This window comes from Scyliorhinus canicula, unplaced genomic scaffold (assembly GCF_902713615.1).
Source record: "Scyliorhinus canicula unplaced genomic scaffold, sScyCan1.1, whole genome shotgun sequence".
Classification (NCBI taxonomy): Eukaryota; Metazoa; Chordata; class Chondrichthyes; order Carcharhiniformes; family Scyliorhinidae; genus Scyliorhinus; species Scyliorhinus canicula.
This window is the reverse complement of record NW_024055499.1, coordinates 2,290,262-2,304,584: the sequence shown is the minus strand read 5'-3', so window position 1 is coordinate 2,304,584 and position 14,323 is coordinate 2,290,262. Positions and strand designations below refer to the sequence as shown.

The 14,323-nt window shown below is 45.9% G+C and overlaps 1 protein-coding gene across 1 annotated transcript in view; it reads right to left on the bottom strand.

Annotated features, from left to right (window-relative positions):
* Positions 1–214: 214 nt before the first annotated feature.
* Positions 215–14,323, bottom strand: part of LOC119960416 (oocyte zinc finger protein XlCOF6-like) — a 60,790-nt gene continuing 46,681 nt past the window's right edge. The window contains exon 5 of the mRNA XM_038788130.1: positions 215–878. Coding sequence (XP_038644058.1) covers positions 215–878 — 664 coding nt within the window. The remainder of the gene's footprint in view (positions 879–14,323) is intronic.

The following is a 14,323-nucleotide window of genomic DNA, read 5'->3' as shown; positions in this document are numbered from 1 at the left end:
GGGAGAGCGAGAGTACTTCTAAAGGAACTAACTTGTGTCAGAGATATTAAAAAGTTTCGACACACTGTGTATTTAACACAAATCTAATTTATTTGACTGTTAGCCAGAATATTAGTCCCTGTAAATGGGCTGGAGTTTGTTATCAGCAGAAAGAGACCCAAATTAACATGGTTCAGTCCTGATAGTGAGGAACAGCAAAATTCAATCACTGTGGTTACTTGTGGCCTCGCTGATGTCTCAGCAGGTGGGATGACTGAGTGAATCCCTTCCCACACTTGACGCAGGTGAATGGCCTCTCCCCAGTGTGAATTCGTTGATGTACAGTGAGCTCAAATGATTGTATGAACCCAGTCCCGCAGTGAAAGCACCTAAACGGTTTCTCGTCAGTGTGAACACGTTGATGGCGCCTCAGATCCCCAGAACTTTTATAGCACTTCCCGCATTCTGGACATTGAAACGGTCTCTCCCCAGTGTGAACTCGCTGGTGACTCAGCAGGTTGCATGACCAAGTGAATCCCTTTCCACACTTGGAACAGCTGAATGGCCTCTCCCCGGTGTGAACTCGCTGGTGTGCGTACAGAGTGGATGACTGAGTGAATCCTTTCCCACACTTGGAGCAGTTGAATGGTCTCTCTCCAGTGTGAATTCGCTGGTGTGTCAACAGGTTGGATGATTGAGTGAATCCCTTCCCACACTCGGAGCAGGTAAATAGTCTCTTGCCAGTGTGACAGCGTCGATGAGTTTCCAGCTGGTACGGGAAAGTGAATCCTTTCCCACAGTCGGCACATTTCCACGGTTTCTCCTCAGTGTGACTGCATTTGTGCCTTGTGAGGCCTGATGATAGACTGAATCCTCGTTCACACTCACAACACATATACGTTTTCTTCCCACTGTGAACAATGCTTTTTCCTTCCATGTTCAAAATACGCTGATATTCAGGATATGATAAATTGAGGACTCTGTCAGATCCTGATGTGATGCTTGGTTTGAGTTTCCGGACATTGAAGCCTCCCCTTTGAACACCCTGAGGAACTGATTTAAAACAGAAAATAGGGAGTGAGAGAGAACCCACAAAAACACAAAAGCAGGTTGTGAAATTGAGCTGAATAAATCTGGTCATTTGTGGGGCCGGCTCTTGCAAAAAGAGACAATGAAAACTGCTGGATTGTCATAAAAACCCAACTGGCCTCTTTGGGAGGAGAGAGAAAGAGGTGAAGAGGGATTTTGTATATCTACAAGACATATTAAAGAGAATAGACGGCAAAGCATACTTGATCTTGTGCTTCATAAACAGCAATATTGATACGAAAACTATGCTTCTGGTGGCACGGTGATTAGCACTGCTGCCTCAGTGCCAGGGACTCGGTTCAATTAAAGCCTTGGTGACTGTGTGGAGTTTGCATTTTGTCCCGGTGTCTGCGTGGGTTTACACCCGGTGCTCAGGTTTCCTCCAACAGTCCAAAGAAGGGAAATTTTGGTGGATTGGCCTTGATAAATTGCCCCTTAGTGTCCGGGGTGGGCAGGTTAGGTGGGGCTTTGGGGATACAGGGACAGGGTAGGGGTGTGGGCCTAGGCAGGGATCCCTTTCAGAGAATCAGTGCAGACTCGAAAGACCTCCTTCTGCACTGTAGGAATTCTATGGTTCTAATGCTATTCTATGAATCTTTATAAAGCTCTGGTCACCACTCTTCAGGAAGGATGTGAAGGTTCTTGGAGAAGGTGCAGAGGTGATTTGGCAGAATGGTTCCAGCAAAGGAGGTTGAGGGGAGGTTTGATTCAGGTCCACAGGATTATGCCAGATTTCCATTCACTGATCATACAGTCGGGACACATTTAAAGTTTTGGGTAAAACCTGGATTGAGCTATACAAGATCCTGAGGGGTCTTGACAGGGTGGATGTGGAGAGGATGTTTCCTCCAGATCGAGGACATCACTGTTGCAAAATAAGGAGTTACCCATTTCAGATGGAGATGAGGATTTTTTATTCTCTTGAGGGTTGTAAGACTTTGGAAATCACATCCTTAAAAGGCAGTGGAAGCAGAGTCCTTGAATATGTTTAAGGCAGAGCTGGATAGATTCTTGATGAGCATGGGGATGAAAGGTCATCAGGGGTAGGCAGGAATGTGGAGTTGAGGTTAGAATGAGATCAGCCGCAATCTTATTGAATGCTGAGCAGGCTCGAGGGGCCGAGTGGCCTGTTCCTAGTTTGTATGTAAAAAGTACAGGAGATATGAGGTGATATGAGATATGTTTTTACACAGCGAGCGGCAATGACCTGAAACTTGCTGCATATGAGGGAGTTTGAAAATAGACACAATGAATCATTTGATTACAAAAGGAAATTAGATAGAGATCTGAGGGAAATAAACTGCGAGGATACAGGGAACAGGAGAATGGGACCGACTGGATTGCTCCAGGGAGCTAGCATGGGCTCAATGGGCTGAATTTCCTTCTTGTGCCATCATGTCTCTGACTCTTTTGTGTAATCTAGTTTTGTAATTTAACCCCGGAGGATTCAGATATCACTCAGGTAAATATGTGCTACACTCCCTCCGAGGCCATTCTATCCTTCCTCAGGATTGTTGCCCAGAACTGAACACAGTTCTCCAGGTTTGGTCTAACCAGGGTTTGTGAATCTCGGGGCTTTTCAGTCACACTGAGACCTGAAATCTTCCCTCACAGACAGAACAGACAAACCTTTTACCTTCCACAAAATTCAGGTTCTGATGAATCGAGTGACTCTGTCAAATCGCGATGTGACGTTTGGTTTGCACTTTCCCGTCTGTTAAACCTCCTCTTCCAGTATCCTGTAAATTTACAGAAACCTCACTGTCAGTTCAGGATAGAAATTCCCAACATTCTCTCCTCGCCAACTTTTGATTAAATGTATTCCTGGAGGTTTGATCACATGACCTGCCCCATCCTCCAGCCATTAATCGGTCAACACATCCATCCTTGTGACACACTGCCTTCCTCGGCCAATTGGAAAGCAAAAGGACTCATTACCTTACAGGACAGTTACTGTCCTAACGATTTTCCAGACACCCAGGTCTGAATCTCACCAACACAGGGAGCGGAGTTGGTGTGAACTCGGACAGGAGGAGCTTCGGAACAGTAAATATAAATAACTTACCTCAGAGTAAAGCTGATTGGCTGGTTGGGAATCTGTTCTAAATTTGAGAAACTGGAGTAATTAACTAAGTAGGGAGTAACTCGGAGATCAGTAACACGGAGATTGCTGTTAGTATCTATAATCAACGATTTGGATGAGAATGTACAAGGCAAGGTCAATAAGTTTGCAGATGACACTAAAATAGGTGGTATTGTAGACAGTGAGGAAGGTTATCACAAATTGCAGCAGGATCTTGATCAGCTGGGGAAGTGGGCCGAGAAATGGCAAATGGTGATCAATACAGATCAGTGTGAGGTGTTGCATTTCAGAAAGTCAAATCCAAGGTCGGACTTTCACAGTGAATAGTAGGGCCTTAGGGTGTATCATGGAACAGAGGGATCTTGGAGTTCATGTGGACGGTTCTTTAAAGGTGGAGTCACAGGTAGATAGGGCAGCACGGTAGTATAGTGGTTAGCACAGTTGCTTCACAGCTACAGGGTCGCAGATTCAATTCCCAGCTGGGTCAGTCTGTGCGGAGTCTGCACATTCTCCCCGTGTCTGCGTGTGTTCTCTGGTTTCCTCCCACAGTCTAAAGATATGCGGGTTAGGTGGACTGGCCATGCTAAATTACCCTGAGTGTCCCAAAAAAAGGTTAACTGGGGGTTACTGGGTTACGGGGATAGGGTAGATCAGTGGGTGGTGTGCTCTTTGTCAGGGCTATCCAGCTCTGGCAGACTCGATGGGCCGAATAGCCTCCTTCTGCACTGTAAATTATCTGAAGAAGGCTTTTGGCGTGCTGGCCTTCATCAGTCAGGGCATTGAGTATACAAGTTGGGAAGTTATGTTGCAGTTGTACAGAATGTTGGTGAGGTTGCACGTGGAGTGTGGTGTTCAGTTTTGGTCGCCTTGCTATAGGAAAGATGTTATTAAACTGGAGAGAGCGCAGAAGAGATTTACAAGGATGTTGCCAGGCAAGGGACTGAGTTATAGGGAGAGATTGGACAGGCCAGGACCCTTTTCTTTGGAGCGTAGGGGACTGAGGGGTGATCTTATAGAGGTGTATAAGATCATGAGAGGCATGGACAGGGTGAATGCATTCAGTCTTTTTCTCAGGGCTGGGGAGTCGGGAACCAGAGGGCAGAGGTTTATGTTAAGAGGGGAAAGAATTAATGGGAACCTAAGGATCAATGGTTTTACACAGAGGATAGTACGGAATGAGCTGCCGGAGGAAGGAGTTGAGGCAGGGACATTGCCAACACTGAAAAGGCATTTGGACAGATGCATGAATAGGAAAGGTTTGATCACATGACCTGCCCCCATCCTCCAGCCATTAATCGGTCAACACATCCATCCTTGTGACACACTGCCTTCCTCGGCCAATTGGGAAGCAAAAGGACTCATTACCTTACAGGACAGTGATGGACTGTCAGCCAAACAACCCTTATCCCATTTTCAATATTTTTATATCCGCTGAAGAGAAATGTTCAAAGAAAATTTCAAAAAATTCTTCTTTACTGTCCTAATGATTTCCCAGACACCCAGGTATGAATCTCACCAAGAATTCAAATTTGAATTCATTGAAAGTTTACTGATGACCATGAAACCATTGTCGATTGTTGCAAAGACCCATCTGGTTCACTCCTGTCCTTCAGTGAAGGAAATCTTCTATCCTTACCTGGTCTGGCCTACACGTGACTCCAGATCCACAGTCAGCTGGTTGACTCTTGAAATGCTCTCTGAGATACACTCAGTTCAGGGGCAATTAGGGCTGGGCAGTGAATGCTGGCCCAGCCAGCGACACCCACATCCCGGGAATGAATAGAAAATAAAATCTGCCATCCTTACCTGGTCTGGCCGACACGATTCCAAACCACAGCAATGTGGTTGATTCTTTAAATGCCCTCCGAGATGGCCGAGCCAGCCACTCGGTTTGAGGGAAATTAGGGATGGACAATAAATGTTGGCCCAGCCAGTGACTCCCACAAATTAATAAAATAAAATCCTGGAGACTCCAGTCAGTCAATCTGGGAAAGTTGGCAACCGGTCCAGGCTGACAGCGCATGCGCCCTGTGGCCCCTTGTCCTCTGTAAAGATGGCGGCCGGTAACCCGGGCCTGTCACCGCTCAGCTCTCACATTTTACTCAGGAGTTTAAGCCTCCTCAGGGTTTTTCTGAAGCCTCCCCAAGTCACTCCGCAGCTTCTATTGCTTTCCGGCTACCCACCGGCTCCATTTCTTTGCACACATGAAGTGTGTGAGCGATCTCCCTCTGAACTGCTCCTGAACTGCACATTAGATTAATTAATGACTAACTCATATTTATTCTTATCCAATGGAAACATCTTCCACTTGTCTATCATATCAAACTTTTTCATAATCTTGCAGGATCAGGTCATCCTTCATTCCCTTTTCCAGAGAAAAGGTGATGCCCTGTCCAATCTTTCTTGCTGGGTATAAGCTGCAGTTCAGGCATAATTCAAATATCTTTTCCTGCATCTTCTCCAGTCCTTCGAGATCCATTTTACAATATGGAGACTTTAACTAATCTGAGCAGCAAACTCACTGTTGTCCACAAATGCCTGTATGTTGCAGTATTTTAGTAATTTTACTGTTAGCTGAATGTAAGATGGGACAGAACAAGATCCAACGAGCCAGTCTGTAACACTGAAGGGCATCTACAAACCTGCCTCTTCCCCTTACTGCTAAACTCTTAACCTGTCAGTTATGGCATTAAGAAAATGTTCAGAGAAAGACTGGATTTCAGCTCGGTGACACTGGGCCAGACTAAATTAGTTCACAGGATTGTTGAGCTGATGTATCCATATCATAAAATGGATCTGGAAGGACTGGGGACGATACGGGAAAGTATATCAGAATGATGCCTGAACGGGCAGATTACAGCCAGCAAGAAATGCAGTGGCTCGAGGAGTCATCTAGGCTCCCCCCGCTTCCATTTTATGTGTTCTTATGAACATCACTGTAAACCATTTCCATGCAGACACAACAGATGCAACAACCACCAGTTCATCGCCATCCTTCCCATATTCCAGGATTCCAAACACACTTTCCAGGTGACAGTGATTTACTTGTACTTCTTGCCATCCAGTGTTGTGTATTCACTGCTCACGATTTGGTCTCCCCTACACTGAGGAGATTAAATCTGGATTGGGTAACTGTGGAACATCACCATTCAGTCTGCAAACATAATCCTGAGCTTCTGATCATTTTAACATTTTAATTCCCTGCCCCACTCCCACTCTGTCCACAGCCTCCTGCACTGCTCCAATAAAGCGCAAAGGAAACTCGAGGAACAGAACCTCCATGCGGACATTGACCCAGGGCTGGGTTTCAAACCCGGGTCCTCAGTACCGTAGTTTTGTAAACTCTTTTTACGGGACAATAGAAGGTTTGTATTCGGTAAATTGAGACTAAATATTGCATCAAGGTCGGACAGAAGTCAGTTGATTCATCAGGCCCTGAATATCACCCTTCGAATGTGGAAGGAGAAATGTTTCTCTGTTCTCAATGAGAAAAGATTTCAAACATCAGTGTGACTGGAAAAGCACCGTGACCCACACAACACACCCGAGTGAGAGAGTTCCAGTGAACTGACTGTGAAAACATCAGTGTGACTGGAAAAGCACTGAGACCCACACAACACACACCCGAGTGAGAGAGTTCAAGTCAACTGACTGTGGAAAGAGATTTAACCAGTTACACAGTGGGGAGGCAGTGGTGTAGTGGTATCGTCGCTGGACTAGTCATCCATAAACCCAGGATAATGATCTGGGGACCCGGTTTTGAATCCTACTACCAGAGGTGATGGAATTTAAACTCAATAGAATATCTGGAATTAAAAGTCTATGAAACCAGCTGGTTGACTAATGTACTTTCGGGAGGGAAATCTGCCGTCTTTACCCAGTCTGGCCGACATGTGACTCCAGACCCATAGCAATGTGGTTGACTCTCACCAGCCCACAAGGGCAATTAAGGATGGGTAATGCTGGCACAGCCTGCGATGCCCACGTCCAATGAATTTTAAAAAATAGTTTCATTAATTGTAACTCAATTAATGATCACCACTTATTTAATCATCTGTTGCAGAATTTTAGCTAATTAATACAGTAATTTTTAATGAATACGGGGCACCATATGGCGCAGTGGTTAGCACTGGGACTGCGGCACCGTGGACTCGGGTTCGAATCCCGGCCCTGGATCACTGTCCGTGTGGAGTTTGCACATTTTCCCCATGTCTGCGTGGATTTCAACCCCACAACACAAAATTGTTCACGTTCGGCGGATTGGCCATGTTAAATTGCCCCTTAATTTGGAAAAAAAATAATCGGGTACTCTAAATTTATACAAATAAAAGATAAATTGCCTGATCAAGGATGAGGTTCTGTTTCTCAAGTTTCCTTTGAGCTATATTGGAGCAGTACTCTAAATTTATATGGAAAAAATACTTTTCACTGTACCTCACTGAGCCTTTTTCAAAATTCTTCAATCATGGGAGGTGGGGGTCACTGGCTGGACCAGCATTTACTGCTCATTCCAATTGCCCTTGAACTGCGTGTCTTGTGAGGCTGTTTCAGAGGGCACTTACAAATCAACCACAACATTGCTGTGGATCTGGAGTCACGTGTAGGCCAGGCCACTAAGGAGAGCAGATTTCCTGAAGGACCGGACGGGTTTTTACAACAATCGACAAAGTCACAGTTAGACTTATACTTTGAGACTTTTATTCAATTTCAATATCTGTCACAGGCAGATTCGATCCCAGATCCCCAGTTCATTAACCTGGGTCTCTGGATTACTCGCCCAGTAACAATACCATTACTCTACTGCCTGGCCCACAGTCTTGGCAGAATATGATGTCCAGTAACTTCACAAAATTACAAAGTAATTTATTTTTTCAATCAAATTCTGATATCTCTGCAGTTTCTGGAAACATTTTGGTTGATGGTGTTATTTTTAAAAATAAAGATCTAGCCTTTGCAATATAATTACCGAATACACCAATTCACTAATGATAATTAATGTTCACCACTGATTAATCATAAATGTAATTATTGTTTTGTGGTATGAAATCAATACATGGTTAATATAGAAAAGGTACGGAAGGTGAAATGGCTGCAGGAAGCCACGTGTTAGAGGTATAAAAGGGCTTCCTTGACCTTGTTACCAATGACAGTGAATACACTATGAAAATAACAATTTTAAAACTAAATGTGATTACACATGCGTACTTACAGCTTCTTACATTACATCAGTGAATATGTTTCAAAAGTACTTCATTGGCTTTAAAAGACAGTGGCAGTGCAAGGTTTTATAGAAATGTTCATTTATTCAAGTAGCCCGCAAACTATGATATACCCCTGTCTCTGTAAGACTTAATTACCTGCAAATCCTCGCATTCAAAGCATTGTTTTGCATCTTTGACTATGTCTATATGTATGTTTCTAGAACATACCTCTTCATTCACCTGAGGAAGGAGCAGTGCTCCGAAAGCTAGTGATTTGAAGCTGTTGGACTTTAACCTGGTGTTGTAAGACAAGTGTGAGGTTGTCCATTTTGTAAGGATAAATATGAATGCGGAATACAGGGTTAACGGAAGGGTTCTTGGCATTGTGGAGGAGCAGAGAGATCTTGGGGTCTATGTTCATAGATCTTTGAAAGTTGCCACTCAAGTGAATGGAGCTGTGAAGAAGGCCTATGGTGTGCTAGCGTTCATTAGCAGTGGGATTGAATTTAAGAGCCGTGAGGTGATGATGTAGCTGTATAAAACCTTGGTAAGGCCACATTTGGAGTACTATGTGCAGTTCTGGTCACCTCATTTTACGAAGGATGTGGAAGCTTTGGAAAAGGTGCAAAGGAGATTTACCAGGATGTTGCCTGGAATGGAGAGTAGGTCTTATGAGGAACGGTTGAGGGTGCTAGGGTTTTTCTCATTAGAACGGAGAAGGATGAGGGATGACTTGATAGAGGTTTATAAGATGATCAGGGGAAGAGATAGAGAAGACAGTCAGAGACTTTTTCCCCGGGTGGAACAAACCATTACGGGGCAACACGGTAGCATGGTGGTTAGCATAAATGCTTCACAGCTCCAGGGTCCCAGGTTTAGTTCACGGCTGGGTCACTGTCTGTGCGGAGTCTGCACGTCCTCCCCGTGTGTGCGTGGGTTTCCTCCGGTTTCCTCCCACAATCCTAAGATGTGCGGGTTAGGTGGATTGGCTATGCTAAATTGCCCTTAGTGTCCTAAAAAATAAGATTAATTGAGGGGGGGGTGGGGGGGTGGATAAGTTGGCTTCAGTAGGGTGATCATTGCTCGGCACAACATTGAGGGCCACAGGGCCTGTTCTGTGCTGTACTGTTCTATGTTCATTACAAGGGGACATAAATTTAAGGTGAATGGTGGAACATATAGGGGGGATGTTAGAGGTAGGTTCTTTACCCAGAGAGTAGTGGGGGCATAGAATGCACTGCCTGTGGAAGTAGTTGAGTCGGAAACATTAGGGACCTTCAAGCGGCTATTGGATAGGTACATGGATTATGGTAGAATAATGAAGTGTAGATTAATTTGTTCTTAAGGGCAGCACGGTAGCATTGTTGATAGCACAATTGCTTCACAGCTCTAGGGTCCCAGGTTCGATTTCTGGCTTGGGTCACTGTCTATGCCAGGGGTGGGCAAACTACGGCCCGCGGGCCACATGTGGCCCGCCAAAGGTCTTTATGCGGCCCACCAACTCATTAAAAAAAAAAAAAATGTTTTTTTTTCAAAATTTTTTTTAAGGTTAATGGGGAGGGCTGTTGGGTTACTTACTGGTATAGGGTGGATACGTTGACTTGAGTAGGGTGATCATTGCTCGGCATAACGTCGAGGGCCGAAGGGCCTGTTCTGTGCTGTACTGTTCTATATGAGGCGCCCAGAATCATAACCGGGTGAAGTAATTATTTTACTTAATATACTATGCGGCCCTTTAAAATTGTGAATTTCTGAATGTGGCGCCCTTGCACGGAAAAGTTTGCCCACCCCTGGTCTATGCGGTGTCTTCACATCCTCCCCGTGTGTGCGTGGGTTTCCTCCGGGTGCTCCGGTTTCCTCCCACAGTCCAAAGATGTGCAGGTTCAGTGGATCGGCCATGCTAAATTGCCCTTAGTGTCCAAAATTGCCCTTTGTGTTGGGTGTGGTTACTGGGTTATGAGGATAGGGTGGAGGTGTTGACCTCGAGTAGGGTGCTCTTTCCAAGAGCCGGTGCAGACTCGATGGGCCGCGTGGCCTCCTTCTGCACTGTAGATTCTATGATAATCTAAAATTAATCTCGGACAAAAGTTGGGCACAGCATCGTGAGCCGAAGGGCCTATTCTGTGCGATATGTTTCTATGTTCTATCTGTTGGATGAAGCTGAAGGGTTTGCTCCAACTCAGGGGGCGGTGCTGGAGGACTAACCGGGAGCGGCTGGTCCTCCAGCCAATCAGAGTGAATGGGAGGCGGAGCAAAGCCGGGACTCTCGCTCCGTACGCATGCGCCAGGCCACCTGGGCCTATCTCGGTGAAAAGGCCGAGCACCTTTCGCCGGTTCAACTGCAAATCCGAGATTCGTATTCGGGGTGACACGGTATTTATGAAGCCTCCCGACCCATCCGCCGGCTCCATCCCTCCCTCATGACTCACCGAGCGGGATCTGACCAGGGATCTCCAGCCCACCGCCTGAATCCTGAACTGTACTCGGCACAGCGCATGCTCCACCTCACGTGGGAGACCGGGCTCAGACCCCGCCCCTTATTCACTCCGATTGGTTGGAGGACTCGCTGCAACCACTCGGTCCTCCAAGCCCATCCCTCTCTTCCTATTGGATCAGACCTGCCGTCAATCATTCCCAGGGCATTATGAGCTGGGGCATGCGCAGTGCCCATGCTGGACTCGGCCGGGAGGTTTCACTGAAGCTGTTTTGGGGCTTCACTACTTTAGTTTATGCCTGATGTTGATGTTCGTTTAAAAAAAAAAATTATTTTGTGAGTTTTGAGACCTGCAAATTTATGTTCATGTGCAGGATTAAGCCTTAGCATGACGCTGGGTGTGAAAAGAACTAAGCAAAAGAAAATAAAGTAAATAATGGATAAAACAAAAGAAGGGAGTGCTGCTAAAACAACGAGTGGAGCACAACCCAAATGGAACAAGAAAGGGAACAGAAACTTATCTAAAACCTGTCAAATTAGAGTCTAAAAATCGGGTAGATAAGGCAATTCAACCCCTGCGGCGCCCACCGAGCACGGAAACTTCCAGTGTGCCCGTGGACACCGCATGCTCCCTCACCAGGGACAGCCGGCCACGGAAGAGGGGCAGTCTGTCGGGCTGGACGACCCCCTCGCTCGCCAGCTGCCTGGACCGATAAATGGCTAGTTTGGCCAGGCCCAGGAGCAGGTTCACGCGGACGTCCTCCGCCTTCCCCGCCCCGGATGTCCGTAGATCAGGAGCGTGGGGCTGAAGTGCAAACAAAACCTCAACAACAACGTCAAGAAATCAAAGAGGGGGTGCAGCCTGGGACAGACAACATAAACATGCTCCACAGTCTCCACCAGGCCGCAAAAGGAGCAGGTCTCTGGCAGAGCCGCGAAGTGGCAGGTTTCACTGAAACCCGGTGGAGGCTCCAAACCCCAATAAGAAGTTTCCCGGCCCGGGTTTGCATCGAGCGGGGGGACAGCTGCGGCCTGCTCCCGGTGACAGGCCTGAGTTAACGGCCGCCGTCTTTACAGGCTGCAAACCCGCAGGGGGCAAAACATCAGAGATAGAGTTTGTTGTGAAACCAATGAGATATTGTAAAACAGGAGATCAGGGTTAGTCAACAACAACAACTTCTATTTATATAACACCTTTAACATCATAAATCATCCCAGTCAACTTCACAGGAACATTATAAAACAAAGTTAGACACCGAGACACAAAAGGAGATATTAGGACAGGTGACCAAAAACTTGGTCAAAGACGTGAGTTTTAAAGAGTCTGAAAGGAGGTCAGTGAGGTGGAGACGGGGAGGTTCAAGGAGGGAATTCAGTGCTTGGGGCCAAGGGAACTGAAAACTATGGCGGAGTAATTAGAATCGGGGGTGTGCAAGAGTCCAGGATCAGAGCTGTGCAGATATCTCAGGGGGTTGTGGAGCTGGAGGAGATGACAGACACAGGAAGAGACAAGTCCATGGAGGGATTTGAAAACAAGGGTGAGAATTGACTGGGAGCGAATGCACGTATCGGAGCACATAGGGGAAAGGAACTTGCTGTGAATTAAGACATGGATCGCAGACTTTTGGATGGCTTTAAGTTTCCAGAGGTAGACTGTGGGAGAGCAGCCAGATGTGTAATGGAATTGTCGAATCGCAAGGTGAAGATGGTAAATTGCCTTAGTATCTAAAAAGGTTAGGGGGGGTTACAGGGATAAGTGGAGGTGTGGGCTTAGCTAGGGTGCTCTTTCCAAGGGCCAGTGCAGTTCAACGGGCCGAATGGCCTTCCGCACTGTAAATTCTATGAGGTCAGAAGCTCATATTGGGATCAAATGTGAAACCAAGTTTACAAAGAGACTGGCTAAGTCTCAGACTGTTGCCAGGGAGATGGATAGAGTCGGTATGTCAGGAATGGAGATTGGTGCAGGGACCGAACAGTGGATTCAGTCTTCTCCATATTTGATTGAAGATATTTAGTCAACAGGAAGAGAACCAGAATGGGCCCTGAGTCTGATATCTGGTATAACTTATTTCAAGAGGGAGAGGTTAAACAAAGGAAACCCTGGAAGATTTGGAGAAACAACCTTTGCGATTGCTCATCAAATTTCCACACAGTCAGTTCTGGACACAAGGTTAACATTTGTTATTCTGTCTGCTCAGTCAGGATGATTCAGATTAAAGTCTGTCACAAGTCATGAATGAAATGAAATTAAAATGAAAATTGCTTATTGTCACAAGTAGGCTTCAAATGAAGTTACTGTGATAAGCCCCTAGTCGCCACATTCCAGCGTCTGTTCGGGGAGGCTGGTACAGGAATGAAGTGACTTATAAAGCATATTCTTACCTCTAATTGTATAACTTTGGTAAAAAGATACAAAAATAATGATCTAATACTTTATTTGGTTTTCAGCCCCAGGGAGGAGGGAGAGTGTGTGGGACGGGGAGTTACAGCTTTGGCGAAAGAGAGAAAAACTGTTCCCCAGAAACTGGAATTGTCTGCTCTGAATTTCTATCTTGTACTGATAGTGTGGCCTTTGTAAACTCCTTTTCCAGGGCATTAGGAGAGGATTTTCAGACAGGAAACAAACCAAATATCACATTAAGATCCGGCAGTATCACTTAATTAATCAGGACCTGAATATCCTCAGACTATGAATGTGGAATGAAAAATGTTTGCTCTGTTTGTGGGAAAATATTTCAAACATACGTGTGACGAGAAAAGCACCAAGACACACACGCACCTGAGTGAGTGTGTTCCAGTGAACTGACTGGGGAAAGAGCTTTAACCAGTTACAGCCTGAAAAACACACCATTCACTAAGGGAAGAAACCATACACGTGTTCTGTGTGAGGACGGAGCTTCACTTGATTGTCTAAAGAGGAAATGCACAAAGACACTGACTCCATGGAGACACCGTGGAAACATGTGGAAGTTGGATGTTCAACAGTTTAATGAGAATCAAGCCAAAGGAGCAAAGGGTAAGTATCAGAGACAAGATGAGCTCTGAGAGAGCATGATGGGAGATAGCAGGAAAAGAGGAGAAAGATGTGAGTTCAGAATTTGGACAAAAAATGACTTTCGAGGCAGGTTCACTGAGTGGTTTCGTGCAAGAGGAGCAGCAGAATCAGCTGGTTGGATTGGTTCAATGGGTTGGGTTTTCCAGTCCTTCCTGCTGGCTGGATCTTCCACAGATCTCTCGGACTGCTGTTCCGGTTCACTGTTTGTCTCATTGTGTTCGCTGTAGGCCTCCTGGGGTCTGTGGAAGAACTCCCAGAGCCTCATTTGCCTGATGAATTCCCTGGAGCGGAAAAACTACAACATCATCTTCGCAGCCTTCAACACATCATTGATGAAAATGAACATCTTGCCAAAGCCATCCCCACACCCCCACTACTTGCCTTCAAACAACCGCGCAACTTCAAACAGACCATTGTAAATTACCCAGCCTTCAGGAGAACAGCGACCACGACACCACACAACCCTGCCATGGCACCCTCTG